At 41.1% G+C, this 23330-nt stretch overlaps 1 protein-coding gene across 14 annotated transcripts in view; it reads right to left on the bottom strand.

Annotated features, from left to right (window-relative positions):
* The window catches only part of ENOX2 (ecto-NOX disulfide-thiol exchanger 2), a 299052-nt gene that overhangs the window by 97318 nt on the left and 178404 nt on the right, over positions 1 to 23330 (bottom strand). For 3 of the 14 annotated variants that reach the window (XM_067723233.1, XM_067723235.1, XM_067723234.1), the window contains exon 4: positions 3225 to 3313. The exons of the other annotated variants lie outside the window; for them this stretch is intronic. In XM_067723233.1, coding sequence (XP_067579334.1) covers positions 3225 to 3273 — 49 coding nt within the window. In that variant the 5' untranslated portion in view covers positions 3274 to 3313. The remainder of the gene's footprint in view (positions 1 to 3224; positions 3314 to 23330) is intronic. 14 annotated transcript variants of the gene reach the window in all.

The following is a 23330-nucleotide window of genomic DNA, read 5'->3' as shown; positions in this document are numbered from 1 at the left end:
TACACCATGATCAAGTGGGGTTATCCCAGGAATGCAAGGATTCCTCAATATACACAAATCAGTCAGTGTGATACACCATATTAACAAATTGAAGGATAAAAACCATATGATCATCTAAATAGATGAAGAAAAAGCTTTTGATAAAATTCAACACCCATTTATGATAAAAACCCTCCAGGAGCAGGCATAGCAGGAACTTACCTCGACATAATAAAGGCCATATATGACAAACCCACAGCCAACATCGTTCTCATTGGTGAAAAACTGAAACCATTTCCTCTAAGATCAGGAAAAAGACAAGATTGTCCACTCTCACCACTAGTATTCAACACAGTTTTGGAAGTTTTAGCCACAGCAATCAGAGAAGAAAAATAAATAAAAGGAATCCAAATCGGAAAAGAAGAAATAAAGCTGTCACTGTTTGCAGATGACATGATACTGTACATAGAGAATTCCAAAGATGCTACCAGAAAACTACTAGAGCTAATCAATGAATTTGGTAAAGTAGCAGAATACAAAATTAATGCACAGAAATCTCTTGCATTCCTATACACTAAGGATGAAAAATGTGAAAGAGAAATTAAGGAAACACTCCCATTTACCGTTGCAACAAAAAGAATAAAATACCTAGGAATAAACCTACCTAAGGAGACAAAAGACCTGTATGCAGAAAACTTTAAGACATTGTTGAAAGAAATTAGAGATGACACAAACAGATGGAGAGATATACCATGTTCTTGGAATGGAAGAATCAACATTGTGAAAATGACTATACTACCCAAAGCAATCTACAGATTCAATGCAATCCCTATGAAACTACCAATGGCATTTTTCACAGAACTAAAACGAAAAATTTCACAATTTGTATGGAAATACAAAAGACCCTGAATAGCCAAAGCAATCTTGAGAACGAAAAACACAGCTGGAGGAATCAGGCTCCCTGCCTTTAGACTATACTACAAAGCTACAGTAATCAAGACAGTATGGTACTGGCACAAAAACAGAAATATAGATCAATGGAACAAGATAGAAAGCCCAGGGATAAACCCATGCATATATGGTCACCTTAACTTTGATAAAGGAGGCAAGAATATACAATGGAGAAAAGACAGCCTCTTCAATAAGTGGTGCTTGGAAAACTGGACAGCTATATGTAAAAGAATGAAATTAGAACACTCCCTAACACTATACACAAAAATAAACTCAAAATGCCCCTAAATGTATGGCCAGACACTATAAACTCTTAGAGGAAAACATAGGCTGAACAGTCTATGACATAAATCACAGCAAGATCCTTTTTGACCCACCTCCTAGAGGAATGGAAATAAAAACAAAAATAAAGAAATGGGACCTAATGAAACTTAAAAGCCTTTGCACAGCAAAGGAAACCATAAACCAGATGAAAAGACAACCCTCAGAATGGGAGAAAATATTTGCAAATGAAGCAACTGACAAAGGATTAATCTCCAAAATTTACAAGCAGCTCATGCAGCTTAATGTCACAAAAACAAACAACCCAATCCAAAAATGGGCAGAAGACCTAAATAGACATTTGTCCAAAGAAGATATACAGACTGTCAACAAACACATGAAAGAATGCTCAACATCATTAATCATTAGAGAAATGCAAATGAAAACTTCAATGAGATATCACCTCACACTGGTCAGAATGGCCATCATCAAAAAATCTACAAACAATAAATACTGGAGAGGGTGTGGAGAAAAGGGAACACTCTTGCACTGCTAATCGGAATGTAAATTGATACAGCCACTATGGAGAACAATACGGAGGTTCCTCAAAAATCTAAAAATAGAACTACCATACGACCCGGCAATCCCACTACTGGGCATATACCCTGAGAAAACCATAACTCAAAAAGAGTCATGTACCACAATGTTCAGTGCAGCTCTATTTACAATAGCCGGGACATGGAAGCAACCTAAGTGTCCATCATCGGATGAATGGATAAAGAAGATGTGGCACATATATACAATGGAATATTACTCAGCCCTAAAAAGAAACGAAATTGGGTTATTTGTAGTGAGCTGGTTGGACCTAGAGACTGTCATACAGAGTGAAGTAAGTCAGAAAGAGGAAAACAAATACCATATGCTAACACATATATATGGAATCTAAAATAAAAAAAGGTTCTGAAGAACCTAGGAGCAGGACAGGAATAAAGACAAAGACATAGAGAATGGACTTGAGGACTTAGAGAGGGGGAAGAGTAAGCTGGGACGAAGTGATAGAGTGACATGGACATATATACACTACCAAATGTAAAATAGATAGCTAGTGGGAAGCAGCCGCATAGCACCGGGAGATCAGCTCGGTGCTTTGTGTCCACCTGGAGGGGTGGGATAGGGAGGGTGGGAGGGAGATGCAAGAGGGAGGAGATATGGGGATGTATGTATAAGTATAGGTGATTCACTTTGTTATACAGCAGAAGCTAACACACCATTGTAAAGCAATTATACTCCAATAAAGATGTTTAAAAAACAAAACAATACAAAACAGAAAAAAACATTACTATTGCAGCTACTACATTATATTTTTGTCACCTCTTTCTGTGGCTGTCTCTCCTCCTAGACTTTGAAGTCTCTTACTCCTCCTTGTTATTCCTAGTGCATACAAACTGTGTCTGACATAGAGAAGATGTGCAGCAAACAATTTAAAACAAATTAATAAGGAAATCTATGAGTATATATATAAGGGAGTCTTGCACAGACATTGTTCTTCCCAGAAGCAGATGCCAAGCTATTTAGAATGGGATAATATTCTGTTGTTGTATTAAGATAAAATATATTTTAGTGAGTTTCTTATGAATATTTTAAATGGAGGGAGAGACAGATGAAGATAACATGGTGATAATTTGGGGTATTATAATCTGAACATGCTGATAATGTAAGAGAATCACGATTACGGAAATACTAACTTTAAGAAAGGTAAGTCTGGAGATGGGGAGATAATTTTCATCACAGAAAAATTCTTTATAGGTAAGAAGGCAATGATTGGAATTACTTTGAGAATGTAAGGTTATTAAATTTACTAAAATAAATGTGCATGTAGCAGCTATATTTGTTAGCACCTTGAGGGCAGGGGATATAAACCTCATTTACTTTTGTGTATTCTACAGTGACTAACTCAAAGTATGTGCCAATAAGTTGGCTTTTAAATAAGTGAACTCTGTAAGAACTCAGTAATTGTACAAAGCGGGGCTTACCTGCAATGCCTATTTCATAGACCCATAGCCATTTAAAATTTCTTGACATTGTGTGGTCCTGAACCGTGGATTTAGCTCTCTAGTCATTTCTGCAGAAGGAAAATAGTGGTTTAAACCTGGGTGAGACATCAGGACTCTGGAACGTACTAGGACTTAGATAAATGGTGAATGATAGTATTAATAATAGTAATTATAACAAGACTAATAATAGTTAACACTTCTTTAATTCTTATTATGTGCCAGGCATTCTCCTAGACACTTTATGTACATTAATTAAAAACTCATAACCCTGTGAAGTAGGACCTCTCATTATCCTCATTTTACTGATGAGGTAGCAGGAACAGAGAGGTTAAGCAACCTGTCCATGGTCATACATTAGCTTGCAGTGGAGCTGGGATTCAAACCCAGGCAATCTGGCTCCACAGTTCATGCTCTTAACCACTATCTTATACAAAACTAAAGGAGTCAGAAGGTTACAGAATATTTGAGCTGGGAGGGCTATAGAGCTCATCATTACAGATGGGTGCTCCCCATGTCCTGTATTGTAGTGGTTCTTAATGGGGGCTGAGTTTACCTTCCCTCCCAGGGACATTTGGTAATATTTGAAAACACCTTTGGTTGTCACAACTGGGAGTGAGGAGGTGCTACTGACATCTAGTGGGTAGAGTTCAGGGATACTGCTAAACACCCTACAACGTACAGGACAACCCCCCACCCCCAAACAATTATCTGACCCCAAATGCCAATAGTGCCAAGTTTAACAAACCCAGCTCTATTGTAGCAATTTTCATATGTTCTTACTGGAGGGTGCCTTATACTCCTGGTTTCTTTACACTTCCTTCCTGTCCACCACATGTGCAGCCAATCCCAACTTCTGCAGCTTATGCCCTACACCCTTACACCACTGTGCTAAGACTAATCTGATCACACCCCTCCCATCCTCAACCAGGAATCTATTAACATTTTTAGCAAGGTTAATTTTATGCTTCACACCAAAGAAATTATCCTTATGGTGAGGAATCCAGGTGCTGTGGAAGGCTGATGGGGTACTGGTTTGAGAGTGGTCCTGGAAATAGCACTAGGAATACCATGACAAAGGAAAAGAGAGAAGTGTAGAAAATGCTTGTGTGGAACACAGAAGAAAACCCCATCTCCAGCATATCACACAGAACCTTGCATACAGTAGACATACAAGAAGTATATGTTGTGGAAGATTATGGCACAAGGCCAGGATGGGGTGTCCTAGAACTCAATAACATTGTATTTTCTGTTCTCTGGCTAAGGGAAAGGAAACAGCAGGATAACTCATGTTTTGGGTCTATGTTAAGCCTAGGGCTCAAGGGTTTATCTTCTGTTTGGTATTTATTGCTCAGGAAGTAATATTGTGCGTTGTAGGTGTTATTTTGAATCCTTCTTCATTTTCTTTGAGAATTAACAATCCATTATTGTTTGTGAGCAAGGCACTGAAGCCCTGGGCACCTCTCTCTCTGATCACAGACATCACCAGCAGTGACGCCACAGCTTGCATCATGGCTCTGCAGGGTGAGAGAATTGACGGGGGCTTTAAGACAAGGCTCCCAGGAGGCTTGAGAGAGATGACGCTATCAGGCAAGCGAGGGCTTTATCTCCTTATGAGTGTTACCAAGGATGAATCAAAGAGCCACTCAAGGGGATCAGGATGCCATAATATATTCTTCCTTGGGGAGGGGGAGGGAAGGAGAGGGAAAAGAAAAAATAAAAGGGAAAGGGAAAGGTTTTTATGCTAGCCCATATAGTAGGTAATTATTCTCACAGGAGCTGTGAGTGTGGTGGGGTTGGGGGTGGGAAAGAGTAGCTTGATCCTCAAGGTATGCAGATGAGAACCTCAGGTTAGAGGGTGCTTTCACAAACTAACCCCCATGCTGGAAGACTCACTGTTCTAGTCTATAAGCCAAGGGGTCTTGGAGAGAGCCACCTCCATATTGGAGCAGTTATAAGAATGTTCAAGGTTTTAAACTAGGTGTATAAGAAGCCAGGGCACCAAGCCAGCCCTCCAGATGGCAGTTGCAGTGGGGGTGTAGTGAGGAAGAAGAAGGCCAAAAGTTTTGGCATACATCTCTTCAAGGAACTCACAGCATATATCCTACATTTATGAAGGGAACAGGGTATAGTGGGAGGAGTACAGACCTTGGGGCCAGACAGATCTCAAATCAAGTCTTGGCTCTTTTACAAGCTGTGTGATTTTAGGCAAGTTTTGAAAACTCTTTAGCATGTTTATTCACCTTCAGTTAGAGATAATGATACCTATCTTTCATGTACTAAGCTAATGATAATAATGTGGATCCCTAATATTGATTAAATGCTTATTATGTGCCAAACACTGTTTCAAGGCTTTATATTATTATTTAATCTAATCCACATAACAACACTATGAGATAGGTAAGATTTATCATTAGACCCAATTTACAGATAAAGAAAATGGAACACAAAGAAGTTAGGAAGTTGCCCAGGGTCACAGGTGTAGTTGATGCTGGAGGTGAAATTCAGATTCAGGCAGTATGGCTCCAGAGCCCACACTTTTAGGCACTGAGCTATATCCTGTCACTACAGTATAAAGAACACAGAACCTGAGACACAGAGCATGTACTCAGTCATGATTTAACACCACTTCCTTTATCTTTCCCTTCCTTTTTTTTTTCTGTTTAAGAAAGAAACCATTTAGCTGCCATGTGAGGGTCTCTCCTCCCACTTCCCTAAGCTGGAGCCAGGGGCCTCCTTTGTTATTTCAAGATGGGCTGGCACGAGTGAGTTGAGGAACCTCAGAGATAGTGCTTGTCACTTCAAGGTTATTAGCTGAATGTGAGCCAGGAGAATAGGCTGAAGTCAGATGTAGGAGTCCTAGAAAACCAGCAGGCTCCACCATGGGAACCTTGGAGGGCTTCCTCAGTCAGTAAGAGCAGTGGCTAGCCGTACTAGAGAGGCTCTCTTGGGCCTTTCCACACTAAGGTCCATAATTTCTCACTCCTGGTTTCTTGGGCTTCTGAGATACCAGTGAACTCATATTACTCAGGTCTAGGGTGAATGGTTGACTGTGGCCATTAGTCTTAGTCTTTAGGATTACATCATCACATTCATTCCACATTTCCTCACCTAACATTTAGATAAAGAACACCAGGGATTTCCCTGGTGTTCCCGTGGGTAAGACTCCATGCTCCCAATGCAGGGGGCCCAGGTTTGATCCCTGGTCGGGGAACTAGATCCTGCATGCATGCCGCAACTGAGAAGTCCATGTACCACAACTGAGAAGTCCACATGCTGCAACTAAGAGTCCACATGCTGCAACTAAGAAGCCCATGTGCTGCAACTAAGAAGCCCGCATGCCACAACTAAGAGTCCGCACGCCACAACTAAGAAGCCCGCATGCTGCAACTAAGAGTCCGCATGCCGCAACTAAGAAGCCCACATTCCGCAACGTAGAAGTCCGCATGCTGCAACTAAGAAACCTGCATGCCGCAACTGAGTCTGCATGCCGCAACTAGGAGTCCACATGCTGCAACTGAGTCTGCATGCCACAACTAAGAAGCCCGCATGCTGCAACTAAGAAGCCCGTGTGCCACAACTAAGAAGCCCACGTGCTGCAACTAAGAAACCTGCATGCCGCAACTAAGAGTCCACATGCCGCAACTAAAGATTCCGCATGCTGCAATGAAGATCCTGTGTGCCGCAACTAAGACCCAGTGCAGCCAAAATAAATAGATTAATTAATTAATTAATTAATATTTTAAAAAAGCACCAAAAGAATAATTGGGCCACAAAAAATACTACCATATATCAGCTACTTTAACATCTCCACTAATTGCCTGTTAAGCCTCACATTTCTTTTCCTAGTTTTGAAACAGACACATTAATATTACTGTCAGGTCCCAAATATTGTAGGTACTGGTTTTCAACTATAAATCTTAATATTTAACAAATCAACTAATTGCATTTCAGGTACTGAGCATGCTCTTTAGGTTAATGGCATGGTCGGTGGTGGAGGGGGAAATGGAGAAAGAACAAATTAGAAGCATAAACTCTGAAAGTTCCCAAAGCTCTGTGGTCAATGCTTTTCTGAGGTAAGTTGCATAAGAGATGATTTGGCAACCCTGCTGCTATGCTGTTGGAAGTCTGGCAAGATCTCTTGGAGGAGCAAAAAATAAACAGCCCTGGGGTTAATCTACAAGCTGTTTTGCTTTAGCCCTTTTTGCTGAAAATCTTTCCAACATGTTTCAGTCCACTTCCTTGCCATAGGAGATAGAGTACAACAAAGATAAATATAGCATGGGCTAGATCTGGAACTAGGAGGGCTGAGTTTGAACTCTGGCTCCACTATTTACTCGCAGTGCAGCAATCACTTACACCCGTGTTTGTCCAAGTGCATTCCAACCATGTGCATCAGAATCACCTGCAGCGCTTGCTAAATAGCCAAGTTCCAGGGTCCCTGGCTGAGGTTTTCATCTGGGTGGCGCTGGGGAATCTGCCTGTTGAACAAGCACCCTAGATAACTCTTATGCCCACTACAAATTTGAGAAACACAGAGTTTGTTTTCTCATCTATAAATAAGAATGGTACCACCCCTTTCCCAGGGTTGTGGTAAAAACAACACAGGTGGTCAATATGTGCTAGGCGTACCTGAATCTTTGAGTGAGGTTATGGCAGGGCTTCAGGATACATTCTGAATATTAATTTAACAAACATGTTAAATCCACACAGCGTTTGATGGTACCAAGGTGAAAAATCAATGTTTCCCTGCCCTTTGAAGGGTTCATAGACTAATGGGAGAGACAAACGCGAAAACAAAATTATTGTTTGATAATGGCTAAACAGATATGAAGAAAGGGGAGGTAGCCACTTTGCTAGGACGAGAGGTGGTGGTGGAGGAGGGAGGGGAGCATAGAGGAAGTGATGTTAAGCTGGAGAAGGTTATTTTAAAGTGAGTTTTGAAATATAAGTCAATTATGGTACTGTGGATATCTTAAAAGTGTAGGAGATAAGGTTGTATTTGTGCTAAGTCTAAAACCTAGAATAGAAATTGTTCTTATTTGGGGGGATGGGCATGAGTGGAGAATATTTTCCATATCAGTTTACTTATTATTCCTTGCTCCTAAAAGTAGAATGTTAAAAAACTGGAGTCATTTTGTGTTCTCCAGTTCGTTGGACTCTGAGAGGATGGGTATTAGCCTATGTTGTTGACTTGCTTTGCAAGTCACTGGCTGCAAGGCCATGGTCTAAGTCGTGGGGGTAGGACACTGGCCATGACCACTATAAACAAGTCAAGTGTTAAATCCTACTGATAATGGGAACTTTGGCTTGAGAACTAGCTGCCTCAGCAGAGTCATCCTCAAATACTAAGGGCAATGCTATATATACACATACAGCCGCAGGAGGCAGTGACTAATGGCTCTGCTTTGGGCCAGCAGCCCTGGCCCCTTTCTAGCTTCTTCACCTCTATAGGCAGCCTAACTTGAATTTTCAAACTCCACCTCAATTTGACAAATAATCAGAAAACAATAGACTTTACTATACAGAACTTCACACCATCCCCACTACCCTTCATTTTTCAAAATGATTGAGGTTTTTTTGAAAACTGCAACACACTCCCAGCAATCCCCATCATGCCTTTGGCCAGACTAAGAATAACAAACTCTCAACCCTTAATGCTGTGTGACCTTGAATGAAGAAAAAATGGGGTTGTAACAGTAGTTAGGATCATGCTGTTTGGATTAGATCCAAGTTCTAATCTTGGCCCGAAACTTATTATCTGTGTGATGCTAAGAAAGTGACTTAATGTCTCTGTTCTTCATTTTCCACGTCTGAAAAATGATAATAACAAGTACCTATCTCATTGGGTTGTGGTAAGGGTTAAAGGAGAAAATATGTGAAAAAAAAGACCCACTGCAATGCCTAGCTTAATAAGTAGAATGCCAGTAATTATTATTAATATATTAACCATAGTGGGTATTACCTCTGATATCTTATGGAAAGCAGGGGCCATTGTGGGTGAGGAGAGAGGGGAGTGTTATGATTACTTCAGGTGAAAAGGGCAGGAAAGTACCAGTATAGGAACCAGCCATTAATAACAGTGGGGAATATATTTAAACAAAAAAGCATAAGATGGCTTCTCTTTAACCAATTATTTACCAAGAGTACTGCTAGAAAGAAAAGCAGGACTAATTTATATGCCTCTCATCTGATCGATGCATTTTCTAAAAGTGGTACTGGTAATAAAATCCTCAAAAGATTTTCTGGTGTTACCCTCCGCCCCCACTGTATATACATACCACAAACCCATCAGACCTGCTGCCAAAACCCACTTGCTTTTTTCTCCAAAAGCATGGATGGCATTGCATCCAGGCTCTCTTTTGTGATCACCCCATCTGTGGTGAAAGAAAACCAGAATAACTTAGTATTACGTCTCGATTATCCATGACCAGGATGGGAGGCAATGTGGTAGGCAGGAGAAGAGGTTGCTCTTCATGGCAAGCTTTCCAGTAAGACAAAGGGAGGTTAGAAAGGGAGGTCATGGCTGTGACCTCTGTGACAGCTGAGCAGGGGACACCCACTGTATGTGTCAGCCTACTCCAGGAATAATCCACATGCAAGTGATTTGGTCAACGGTTTGTGATTCTGGAACAGTATTAACAATAGTGCCTTTCCTGGAATCTATCTTATATATGATGTATTTTTTCCCCACTTAATTCAATAGCTCTCCTGAATATTTTAATACAGCAATAGTAGTCTGAATAGCAAACACATGTGAGTTATTGACTTGCTTTCCTTTTATCCATTTCTGCTGTAACTTAAATTTTCTTCCTGAGTGAATCTCCAGGCCACTAGTGACATCACCTTTAATCCATTTGTATTTCTTTTTTTTTTTAATTGGCATTAACATGGAGGAGACAAAAGAGGTTAAAAAATAAAAGACGTCTACATTGGTGATGATCTCCAGAGCAAACCTTACAGGGATTGGTAGAGCAAATTTGATTTGAAAATGATTACAAAGGGTGAATTCCCTGTAAATAATGAATTGGAAACAAAATCAGGCTGAGAGTATTTGCTTATCCACTTATTTCCACATGAAGAAAAGCCATAATTCCTGTCAGCCTGTGCTTACAGCATGCCTAGACTGGCCAGAGAGGAACCAAACAGTGATGAAAATAAATACACAAGCCCACTCGTTGACTGCATTCTTTGTCAGGTCCAACACCAAGGAAAGCCTAAAGATAATATGTCTTTGGGTAACAACCCATAAATCCACAGTTACAGTTCAAGCACTTAACTTCAAATTCCCAAATGACCATGCCACTGTTCTTTCCTCTTCCAGAAGCTAGAAGTTCACTGTCAAAAAGGAGGGGATGAGAAGGGAGGGGCAAGGCAGCTGAAATGCTCAACGACCCTAGCAAAATTCTGGGAAAGCATGCCCTCCTCACAAATCACAACTTCTTGAGAAGCTAACTGGTATGTCACTGGAAGACACTGTCAGAGCAAGCTGGCTAAGGATTTTATCAAAGTGCACTTAGCTTTCAAGAGCAGTGTTCCTTAAAAATGTAAAGTTGATTTCTGTATATCAAATCCTATTTTTCCACTGACTCACACTTTCTTCTATTTTTTAAATATTAAATATTGAGTAGGTACAAAGAGGAATTTATAAGAGACAAGTGTGAAGTATAAAAAACTATGGTGCAATGAAAATTGTATATCCGACATGCAGTTGAAGAAAAAGAATATAACTATTACCTTTAAAGGCCACTGTGTGCCCCTCCTGTAATTCCTTCCATCTCCCCTCGGAGATAACCACTATTCTGAATTTTGTGTTAATTATTCCTTGCTTATCTTTATAGTAGTACTATGTATAATGACTCTGTCTCTTCAGAAATGTTTTATCTGAATTTTGGAAGGATTCTTCAGTTGCCAGGAGCTTTAATTTGTGGTGTTCTCCTTCATATCCCTCCCCTCTCCCTGGCTTCCCCCACCCACCTCCATTTTGCCCAGTAGTTGGTAATGCATGAACAAACACGAGTGTCAAAGGTATCATTTAGTAGTGAACCCATACGGAAAGTCAGTAATTCTTTTGTAACAAGGGTACTTTCCTTTTGTTTTTCGAGCAAATCCCTGCATGGGTCTTAATTTGTTTACCCAGAGATCTGGGGACATGGCGGTGGCAGTGGGCTAGCGAGCAGGGTGACAGGGCTGTGTGTATTGCCTAGCAGGGGTACCTCAGGGTTTTGGGGTCAGAAGGCTAGGTTATTTGCCAGCTATGTGACTTTGGGCAAGTCACTTAATGTTTCTGAGCCTTGGTTCCCTCATCTCAAAAACACAGACAGCAATAATACTGATCTTACAGGGTTGGTGAGATGTTTAAACAAGAGATATTTATTGTAAAAGTATTTTGAAGGGTATAGGATACTCCATAAATGTTAGCTGTTAATGTTGCTGTGGCTCTGCTGCTGTTGTTGATGCTATGATATCAGTGCTGTTAAAGTCAAGGTAAAGGACTAGATGGTTATGAATTTCTAAAGTCTGGAGCGAATCCACAGATTTATCCTTGCCAGCTGTCTGGCAGAGCTGGCACAACACAGACAAAATTAAAATTTCTTTTCCAACTCTGTATTACTGGTCTATGTGGAAACTTTCCACCTTTGAACATCTTCCTCAAATCCCACTGAACCTGTCCAATCAGCATGTGTGAGAGTTGTGTTTGCTCTGGCCTATGTCAGTGCTGAAGCCTAGGGCAGAAAGTAGTCACACATTACAGGCATCTAACATTTTCTCTTCTTGGTTATTTCTCTTAGGACGGTGCAGGCTGGTGACTCAGCCATGTGTACAAGATGTGCTCATCACCTGATGAGTTTGCGCCTGAGGAGCCTTCTGAAGGCCCTGACTTTTGCCTGTGTGATATTAACATAACCATTTGCGTGTCATTTCCATTTTGTTTTTAAAAGGGTTTCTCCTTGAAGATCTGTAAGAATGAGAGTAAGCAGTGGAAAGCCACGTTTCCATTCTACAAACGATATAATCAAATCTGTAAACGGGCAAAAATACACATGAGACGCTCCATAAAACTGTTGGCAATTATTTCAGTGAACAGACGCAAGTTGTGCACAATTCCCCACAGCTGCCGCAGGTGTTGAAGGAAGAGATTCAAACGACAGAGTGGAAATATCGATCATCTTTTTGAATATGGTGCTAGGCTACCTGCTTGGGTGCCCAGGAGGGGGTGAGGGAGGAAGAGTGCTGGTAATATTCCCACACATGTTTCCCAGCCTTGAGGCTGGACAGCCACATACCCATCTGCTGCTAAGAAAAAAAAAAAAAAGACAGGGCTTAAACGCATGGGACAGGCTGTTTGACCTCTGAGGTTGCAAGGCTCTTGGCCTCCGCCTAACAGCTGACGCCTGGAATAAGCAGGCCAGCCCCTCATGGCCTCTTCAGGGGCTAGCACAAGGGCTCCAGCTGAGGGGTGGCTGCAGCTATGGCAACAAATGCCCAGGAATGAGTTAACACCAGCCAAAGGGGTTAATGGGAGAGGCAAGGGCTTTTATACGAATGTGTTGGGGGAAGAAATGCGATACAGTGGGAATGAGGCCCATTAATAAAGCTGAGTGATAAAATCCACCACCATTCTTAAATTGGACTTGCCTACTTAAACTGCTTTTCCAAATCAGTCTCCTGTATTCTAGCTGTTCATTGAGACATTAAGCTTATTTAAAGAATAAAAACAATACCATAATATGCAGTATAAAAGGAGAAAATAGGATAGACAAAGGAAGAAAGAAAAACAAGAAATGTGTACAACTATGTTCTGAATATGTTCAAACAGCTTGTTATTACTAACAATCACCACCTGACAATAAATTACCCCCTACATGTGGATCACAAGCTGCATTATTATGATGCATTAGAATCAATCTGAGTACTAACGATAATGGCTGGTTGGGTGGCTAAACATGGCCCCCAATTACTGCTGAGTGCCCTCTCTTTCTGTGGCTACAAAACAACTGCCATCAATATTCTCTCATAGAGAATGTTTTCTTATCAGCATTATGTCCTCAAAACATCCCTGGAAGGCAGGTCGATATTGATGGGCTTTTTTGAAGAAAACAGGGAGGCATGGAGAGGTTAAGTGAAAATTAGCAGAGGCAGTACGACCACCCCACATCAGAATTTGGGTTAGAAAGAGAGCCAAGGTACAGAGGCAAAGGCCTTTGGGCTGCTCCTTTGATGATAGCAGCACCTACTGAATGCAGTAGATCAGAGTTTTCAGCCACTCTCTCAGCTACAGTGAGAAGTGTAGATTCCTTAAGCCACTACAATTGGAATATCTGATTGTAGTTCAAAGCACAGAACCACAGAGTACATTTTTACTTCTGGCAGAGTACAATACAACCTCAGAGTAAAATTTCATTTCTGAGAAGAAAAAAAGAGTACACTGGAATCCAGAAACAGTATAGTCCATTTGAATAGTATTTCCTAGTTTCATGAATGAACAAACGGTACTTATTGAGCCCCTATCATGTTTTTGTTAGACTGAGAGGGACACGAGAGAAACAAAAGACAGTTACTTCCCTCAGATAATTTATAATCTACTTGGGGCTAGAGGTTGGCAAATTCACACACAAAATGAAGACCGAACAAGACTCCATAGGAGGCCTGAGTATAAAGTGACAATCCTGTTTGTCCTACTGGTTAGAGGAAAAGAGTAAGAAAATCTTAAAGGTGGGATGTTGGTAAGTTCCTCCATGAAAGATACCAGGAGAACTTAACCTGACAAGTATATTAGACATTTCCATCAGCAGTGAATGCACTCACAAAAGGGGTACACAAAGGAGGTGAACAGGAGAGAGCATGAGGTACATGAGAAGGACAGATGAGGTTATGGGGAACCAGGACAGAAGTGTCTGCCATTATTTGAATATGATCATGTCATTTTGGAACCAAACTCCACTGATGATAGGGCCTGCTTCCCTGGAGACAGCACTTCTTAGGCAAGCACATCTGGTTGGCGTGTCCCTATATATAGCTAAGAGCTATAGGGCAGGTAATTCAAGAGGGAGTGCTCTAGTGAGCACATGGAAGGCAGACAGTCCGTTCTGGGCTGAAGAGAGGCCTACATGTTTTAGCTATTAGACATAAAAACTGGCCAAGCTGTCATTCTGTTTCAGAAATTAAGGTGTTTGACTTATGTGTCTGTCCAGATGGAATGTTAGCCCCCTCATAGGGTATCTGCAAGGAGGGATTGAATTTTCCTGAAAGAAAAACATTTTGGATCTGTTTTAGTGACTTAGCTGGTGTTCAGTATTCCAGATGATGCCTTCCTGAGTCACTTCACTTTCTGCTTTGCTCTGCTCCAGAGCCTCAGGCTATACATCTCACCTGGCCTTGTCTTGCAAACACAACTGGCTATAGGAGACTTGGGCAGAGGATGAGGATTACTCAGAAAAAAAGAAAACAACCCAACCACTGAACACACACGTCCTGCACACAGTGGGTCAGCAGTATGACTGTCACAGGTGAAAGTTGAACGTTATAAGGAACAAAAGGCTACAGAGCTTCCCTAGGTCTACTTGTAAATTTCTCATTGAGAAGAATTAAATTCAGAATTGCAATCTGATTATATCTCCCTCTATTCTCTGGAATAGAAAATTGACTATTGCTGTCTCTTCTAAGGAAATTTGAAAGAGACCACAATTGTGCCCAAAGGAACTGTCATGATATAAGAAGTTTGTGACCCCAGCCCCTATAGCCTCAAGGTATTGTAGCTCTGACAATAGCCTGGATATGACCTGATAGCCTCAGATACCATCTTTGGATTTTTCCAGGAATATAAATGGCAAGTTATTATTACATGAATGTTACTTGTAGAACTTGAACTGATGAGTATATTAGACACATACATCAGGAGTGCATGAACTCACGACAGGCTTGGCCAAGAGAGGTGAGCTGGAAAGGGAGAACCCGTGGTAAATTAGGAAGACAGATGAAGGTTAAAGGGAACCAGGATAGAGGTATCTGCCATTATCTGAATACGATTATGTCTTTTTTTGAGCCAAACTCCACTGATAGGTCCTGCTTCCCTAGGGGCAGCACTTCTCAGCAAGTTTAGAAGTCATTTGGGAAGAAATATTCCTTTCCTCTGACATGAGCAGCTATGTGGAAAAGATGAGCAGACATTTGCTTTGGGAGCAAGAGGTGCTGAGCTTAATGCCTATCATCTCCTGGAGATGATGATGATGTATTGTATATATATATGAAATCACTGCAGCTGCTTGCTTTTTCCAGGGGGTCAAAGTACACAGTCTTTATCTCCAAATGTCTGGCTTTCAATCTGGCTATATCTTGAAATCTGTTTTGAATACAGCTCAGACAGGAAGGTTTTGGTCAAGCATGCAGTGACTAACCTTCAAGCACAACAGAACACCAGGAGAGCAGCCTGACCTTTGCAGTAAAATTAATTTGATGCTTACAATCTAACCTAGAGTCCATAGCCTTTATTCATATGACAGAGTCACAAGACAATTTAGCAGGGATTATTAAAGTCCACTTAAGCTCATCAGAGGGGAGAATTGAGGTTGATGCATTTCAGGATACCAGTGAATTGGCCAAAACATGTGGGAAAGGAAAGGAATATAGACTTCTAGGAATAAAGTAAAAGAGGCTACACTTAGTGCACAGTAGGTACTCAGTGAGAATTGATTCAGTGAATGAGGCAAGAGTAAGACAAATGTGATGTCTGACACCTAGGGAGCCCCTTCCCTACCACCCACTGATGCAACTTCAATCCCTATGAACTTCTCACATAGGGAAGCCATTTGGCAAGTGTCAGAGACCCCAGCATGAGGCTGGAAGGTGAGCGGGTTAATGATGGTATGAGACATATCAGCCTGCATTCCCCTTCCCATTCCAGCTGGTGGTAGGAAGTCTGGAGCAGAAGATTGCTAACCAGAAATGAAGAAAGCCAAATGGATACCAACAAATTAAGAAGGATGCATCCTCTCCGAGATGGCTAAGAGAACCTCACACAGGAGAATTCAATTGGGTTTCCAGAAAGTCTCTGCGACAGTAGTACCAACTCCAGCATTACCTAGGAGGAATAAGTGTTCTAGTCACTGCACTTTAAACAAGTGTGTTATACACAAAGGCCTGACTGTTTGCAGTGGGAAATCCTGGTTGGTTTTATTTAGGCAATATAATAATGTAACTTTCTGAATCTGATGCTCTTTATTTGAACATTCATTATAATGATTCATCTCTGCTCTTCTTTCTTTACCAATGATATTTGCATTCTATTAGCAAATACAATTTCATAGAGGATGATAAGGAATCAAAATTATCCAATTTGTTTCCATCATAGGAGCAGAAGGAATCCTTCAATGGTCTGTTTTGCATCATTGTACTGATTTCAATAAGCTTTTCTTTGGTAATCAGGGTTTGTAGCATTAAATATTACTCATCATTGTACAGTTAGTACTAATTTACTATCACAGAGATAGTCTGGTTTTGTCTAAGTGAACCCCCTCTTATTTTTTCTCATACGAATTGAACATTTTCCAGTCTGGGGGTTCCCTTGTACAACAGAAAGTATGCTGACATTGTATTCAATACATATCTAAGAGATACTTAGCGCTAGTACGATTCTCTAAATGGCCATCAGTATTTTACCTTGTATGAATAATTATCTGGTAACCTGCGATATTTCCTCTGCTGGGTTGTAAGAACTTTGAGGGTAGGGATGGTACCTTATATACTGCTAACTATGCTCTGGGATATGGCATAGTGAATGAACAAACAGCCGAGTTTGATCTCCTTCAATTTGCTGACAGCACTGTACTACCTGACACTAATTGTGGCTCACAGTATTTACTGGTTATTTTTTTAAGTAAAAATGCTTTCCCCAAATTTTATACAAATTTTCCCCAAGTTAATCTTGCTAATATTTTCCCTATTAATTTCTTCTTTCACTAACTGAAGCTAGCCTACATAAGAGCAGAACAGAAACTCTACTAGGGGTTCTCTGGTTAGCTGGTTGGTTCTGTCTACAGAAATGATCTGAAGTCACGGGAATAAGATCAGGGGAACTAGGAATGACATTCAAAATATTCAAACACCAGTATGGCATGAGCAACCAAACAGAACCTTACCACTGGAGTAGGGCCCAGGAAATCCCCTTGTTGTGCCAGAGGTCAATCCATTATTGCTAGACTGTGGGAAGTCTGGAGGATACCAGGAGGATCAGGATGGCCTGGGTGACAGGCCGTCACTTAGAGGGGATCTGGACAGTGATTATTTATTGGCAGGAATGGCTGGTTATCACTGATGGGGCACCTGGCAGTACCTATTTACCAACTGGAAGAGAAGTTTTCCAGTATTTTAAAACTGGTATGACCATCCAGGGCACATTGGCTGAATATCAGTCTGGAGGTTGTGGACCTATCTTCACCTGGGCATGCAGCATAATAAGCAGATAATCCTACCCACAGCTGCAGTCTCCTTAAGTAATCTGTCTTAATGTTCAAGAAAACCATTGTGATCAAAGTTATCACTTATATTAAACCCCAATGCAAAAAAACCCCTTTTCAACAGAAATATTAATCTATCTCCTCTTACTCTGTTTTCCCAGGGGATGATCTTCTAATCACTTTTAATCTGTTAAACATGCTCTTTTGTTCCTGTAAAGAGATTTTAAAAAATGCCTCTCAGTGATGTTTTGAGCCTAAAAAGGAAAATATCCCAACATGTATAGTTTTTCCACTCCATGCAATGGAAGGTGAGTCAGGTAGGGGTAGCTGGGAAGCAGAGACATACAGTGGGAGACTGGGTAGCTGTGCTTGCTGTCTCCTGTTTGAGTAGAGAAAGCAAAATTTTTTTAAAAAAATGGCAGAGGCTGGACAACAGGGAGTTCTTTGTTCAAACCATTAGAAGCAATGGAAATAAAAGTGCCATGTTTTTGTGCCCTTTAAAATCCTTTGTTATGCTAGTTCAATATCCAGGTCTCTGGGTAGCAGATTCACTCCACATGAACATGCAGTCTCTGCTTAGGCACCTTACTGCCATCTATCCCCACCTGTACATGTCCACTCACTGTGTTGCAATGAGTAGCAATTGCTTCTCTGTTGGGGGACTGGCTGGATTCCAAGGCCTTGGTTTGGGTAAGCTTGTCTTTGCCATTTAGTGTTAATTTTACTTTGTAGGAATGCTAATGAAATTGCTCAGAAAGTTGGATAGGATGTGTGGGAAACTGGCAAGGTGACTAATTCCTATTTCTCTAGAGGTGATGGCTGCAGCTATACTAGCTATTGTGAGTAGATGCCAGTTGCAAATTTCCTTAGGTATAGGCTGGGTAAATGGATGAGTCAGAATCACAGTTTCTGCCTGGAAGGAATGTCTAAGCAACAACATTGGGCATGAAATGTTCAGCATACCCTAGTGTTGGGGTATTAAACCTGAAATCCTTGCTTAGTAATAAAATAAAATAAGTAGGAATAAATGAAATAATACAATCAACAATAATAGAATCAACAAAGTAGGAATCCTCACAAATGTATGTTTAAAAGAAAAGCTCAGGAATATCATGTATAGTTTACTTTCTGGGACACCTCTAAGATTGCAAGTTGGACGTACAAAGGAACTTGGAGTGCACACTAACGAACAGTTTCAAATGGCATGTTGCATAGTAGCCAGGAGGCAAAGGACTTGCTACAAGTATTTATTTGTGAGTTCCAAGGAAATATCCCAGAAATGGCCCCTTCACTCCTCATCGACTGTAATATAAAGAGATCTCCAACAAAACAAAGCCCTTTCCCTTATGTATGGGATTTCCTTGTGAAGCAGTGGCTCCTTGGGTAGGATCGATGCCTATGGAACATACACTGAAAATAATGGCTCAGGCTCCATAGAGTGGAAGAGCTCTAACAAGCATGCCCAGTGGGAGAGACTGATTAGACAGTTACAGACTTCTCCACTTTTTACGTTTATCCCTGCCTCCTGCTAAGTTGCATGAGTTCAAAAAAGGTTAAGATGTCTTACCCAGAGATTTCACTTATGCAGTAGACCAACCAAATATTCATACATGAGTATAAATGGCTGCTTATGAAGCACCTGAAGTTTTTTCAGTAAAGCAGGAGTTTTGTATGTGTCACTTGGTCTGCACTCTGCCAGGGGCATATCGCTCTGACAGTAGAAAAACGTGCTCTTTTCAACACGATTTAGTCTCATTTCCTTTTTCTTCCAAGTCTCTCTCTAATGACTGGAAGTAGAATGAGACTTCGATTTTAGGATGATTTAGAGGTCTGTGAGTTGGCTCTTTCTTCCCTTGGTGTGTAACCAACTTCAAAGAAGCAATTGTGTAACTACTAAGGAAATTAGTTTTTTGCCAAGGGATGGAGACCTTTTGTCATAAGCCAGAATGAATAACTAAGCCCTTCTGTCTCCATCTCAAGAGGGCCTCTGGGCTGAGAGGAGTGTCTGGCTGGTGGTCTAGGTTTGCTCATGAGAGCAGCAGGCAGTCAGCTAGTCAAGAATATTGTTTTTGTTCCTTCTGTAGGCAGAAGCACAGAGTAGGGAGGCTAGGGTGAATGGGGGGAAGGCAAAGGGGAAATAAGACAGTAAACAAATTAACAAATGTAAAGTACATAGCACAATGCCTGATAGGTACACCTCTATGTAGAGCTATCACTTATTGAGCACCTTCCTGTGTAACTTACTGCATTAAGCGTTTTATATGCATGTTATCCTTACAACAACCTTATGAGGCAGGAATTATTATGATTCTCACTTTATGGAGGAGCAATAGGTGTCAGGCATTATATTTGGTACATTACTTACGCCTAATCCTCACAACACTCTCGAGTTGCAGGTATGATTATCTCCATTTATAGTTGAAGAGATGGTGGTTCAAAGAAGTTAAGCAACTTGCCCATGATCACACAGGCAGTAAGTAGCAGAGTGAGGATTCTAATCCAAGCTTGACTCCAAAGCCCATGCTTTTAACCACTGAACTCTGCCACCTCTACTGCAATCTGCTATATGTTAGACATTAAGTAAATGCTTGTCCCCATCCCAACTGGTACAGCAAAGGTAGCTGGAGAACAAAGAGTTGAAGGTAACCTGATTTTAGTAGTCAGAGAAGAAGAGGTTGAGTAGTGGAGATAAGAGCTATAGCTGCTATTTTCCCCTGTGGCTGTTGTTACACAGGATGTGGGGAGAGGCGATAAAAGATAGGGAGACAAAGGGTAACTGATTTCTATCTCCTCATCCCAAATTGTAAGAGGAAGAGAGACCACTCAGAACATGAGCTGGGGCTAGGAGCTAACACTATTAGAGAGTTACTATTACCTGAGCTAGGTTGGTGTGCCAGTTATCAGTTTGTTGCCTCTTACCTTCAAATTCACCCTTATTGCTTGCTCTGTGTGAAGAGTTCTGGGCCCTTTAAATATTTTACCTTGCCAGCTGGCACAGTGTTAAGCTTTGTCAGTAGGGGGCACGAGAGAGACATTTCAGCAGGAAGGAGCTGTGTTTCCTGGTCCCAGTGTGCTGGTGCGTTCACCTGGCAGGCTCCTGCAGCCTAGGCCCCCAGTTTCCTATGTCCAGCAGCACACACAGCCTTCCCAGCACTAGGTTCCTGCAGTGCCTGCAGTTTCTGTAGTACGTGGCAATCAGAAGCACCCAGAAGCTTCTCCCAGTACCCCTCCCTCAGGCAGTTTTGTAGTGGAGTGTCTTATGTTGAGATACCTCCCTGTGAACAGCTCTCCTGGCACTGTAGAGGGTAGATATTCCAAAAGTTCCACTGGGCAGATTTCTAGAAAGTTCCAGGAGTCTTAATTCCAGAAAGTTCTGCCAGCAAAGCACCACAGCAATTTCTCTGCTATCCAGTGAACCACAGCTGTGCCCTCTCCTGCAACGTCTGGATCTCATCCCTTTTGGAAGGGTTCTCTCTTGGGTGCTTTAACTCAGTCTTACGGTATAGTGGTTGTTCCTTGTATTTGCTATTCCTACGTTCTTTACAGTTCTCTTTACTTTTCACTAGCCAGTCCCCCATTATTGTTAATAGCTACAGTAAACTTCCTCTGTTTAAATTACCATGTGGTTTCTCTTTCCTAATTTTCTCAAACCAGTACAGTTCACTCCCTCTTCCCAGATATCAAAGTAAGGTGCTTCCTTATGCAAAGGGATGCTTCTAGGAGGGAAGTGCAGGTAGGGAGGATGGCCTTTTTCCCCAGAGACAATTTCTAAAGAGAAAAGAATATCTTATTTTTCCAGGAGGCAGGAGATGACTTCTCTGTCTTGCTTTCCAGTACAAAAAAATTAATTAGAATGCCTGTGGCCTTTCAGTTATTGGAATTCTTTCAATGAGGAGGAAAGAATCTGCAAGATAGGAAAGGCAATTGGAAACTTGAAGACTGCTTAGGCAATGAGACTCAAAGCGCTTATGCTCATTCCTAGTCCAAATTGTCCCTGAACTTCTATAGCTCAAGTGCTCCAAGGGATAAGTGGGTATTTGTAATAACAGCCTCAGATTGACCACCCTCTTTAAGAAAACAATGAATATTAAACTCAAAATCTCTATCATTGCCCATAGAACCCTTCTTCATAGCTCAAGGTTGTCTTCCAGAGATAAAATATTTTCCTTTTTTCCCCCTGGCTTTACCATGGACACATTTATAGGCATTTTCAGACAGCTTAAAATGTCATGAATTCTGGAATTTCAGAAAAATTTCTGAAACCAGGATATAAATTAGGTGTTTGGAGTTGGTGTGTCAGGATATTTTCCAAGTGCCATGAGGAGGAATGGTTTTCACCAGTGAAAAAACTCCATCATAATTTTTGTATTACCCATGAATTTGTGCAGCTGAGTTCTTTTTGAATTTGAATAAAACGTTTTCCAAAACACGTGTTGTTAATTGACAACTACCTTTCTACTTTTGTCCTCTTTATGCCTTCATGCTTCCCCACCCCTCCAACCAGCTCAAACTACAATATTGCTTCCCCAAAGCTCAATGAATGCAAAATGGAAGGCAAGCAGTTAAGTAGGAGAGAATAAGGAAATGTGAATCTCAAGGTCTGATAATCAACAAAAATGTTCCCTTTATTTAATACAAGGTTATCTTTGGAGAATTTAGGAAGCACTGGCCCAGATCAAATTCAGAGACACTAAAAGCATCACAGCTAATCAGCCAGGCTGCTCAACTGCTAGGAAGTTTTCCATATACACTTTCCATATGTTTGAGGCCTCACAGCAATAACAACTGCATTTGGAGCCATAGCAGTTTTCAATAAAGAGTGTTTAGCCAGAGTGGTCATTGAGGGGGTTCCAGGTGGTTTTTTGGATCATCCAGGGCACCAATATGTTCATGTTTGGGTGAAGATCTCAAGCAACATGGGTGAAAGAGGGAAGTTTGAGTAATTTTACATACTACGATTCTCTTGCTAGAAAACTAACAAATTGGAGTTTCAGAGAATCAGTCTAACCATAGCCTCTGCTTCCCTTCCTCTGTTTGCTCTTTCCAATCTTGACCCTGGCCCAAGTCCCTGCAAACCTTCACTAGCCTTCCCTCTTTCCCTTTGTCCCCCACATATAAACACACATATACACACAGAAGGATCCCACAGCCAAGAATGGAATGTGGAAAGGAGCATTGCCTCAGAGCAGTTTGATGGTTTATACTGTAGCAGCTGGTAAGGTGGAATTGGTGACATGTAGGGGTTTGTTGCCCTAGTTAGAATTTCTTCCTAAAGAGTGAGAAGGTCATTGATATAAACCAGGGGTTGTAAACCAGTGCAGACTTACCATCACTTTCAAAACAGGAATAAGTCCTTTGTTGCTCTCATTATAATGATTATAGATTAGAGTATTGGTTCTTACGCAGGGTGGTTGGATGGTCTGGCACATGAAGAACTGGTGTTGAGAGAAGGGGCAGCCTAGTGGTTAAGATAGGCCCTAGAATCAAAACCTGGGTTTGACTCTCAGATTCACCACTAACCATGAGCAAGGTACTTAACTTCTCTGAGTCAGTTTTCTCATCTGCAAAATGGTAATAATAGTATGTGCATTATAGGATGTTGTGAGGAATAAATAAAATAAGGTATGAAAAG

Source organism: Pseudorca crassidens, chromosome X (assembly GCF_039906515.1).
Source record: "Pseudorca crassidens isolate mPseCra1 chromosome X, mPseCra1.hap1, whole genome shotgun sequence".
In the NCBI taxonomy this organism is placed as follows: Eukaryota; Metazoa; Chordata; class Mammalia; order Artiodactyla; family Delphinidae; genus Pseudorca; species Pseudorca crassidens.
This window is presented reverse-complemented; position numbering and strand designations above follow the sequence as displayed.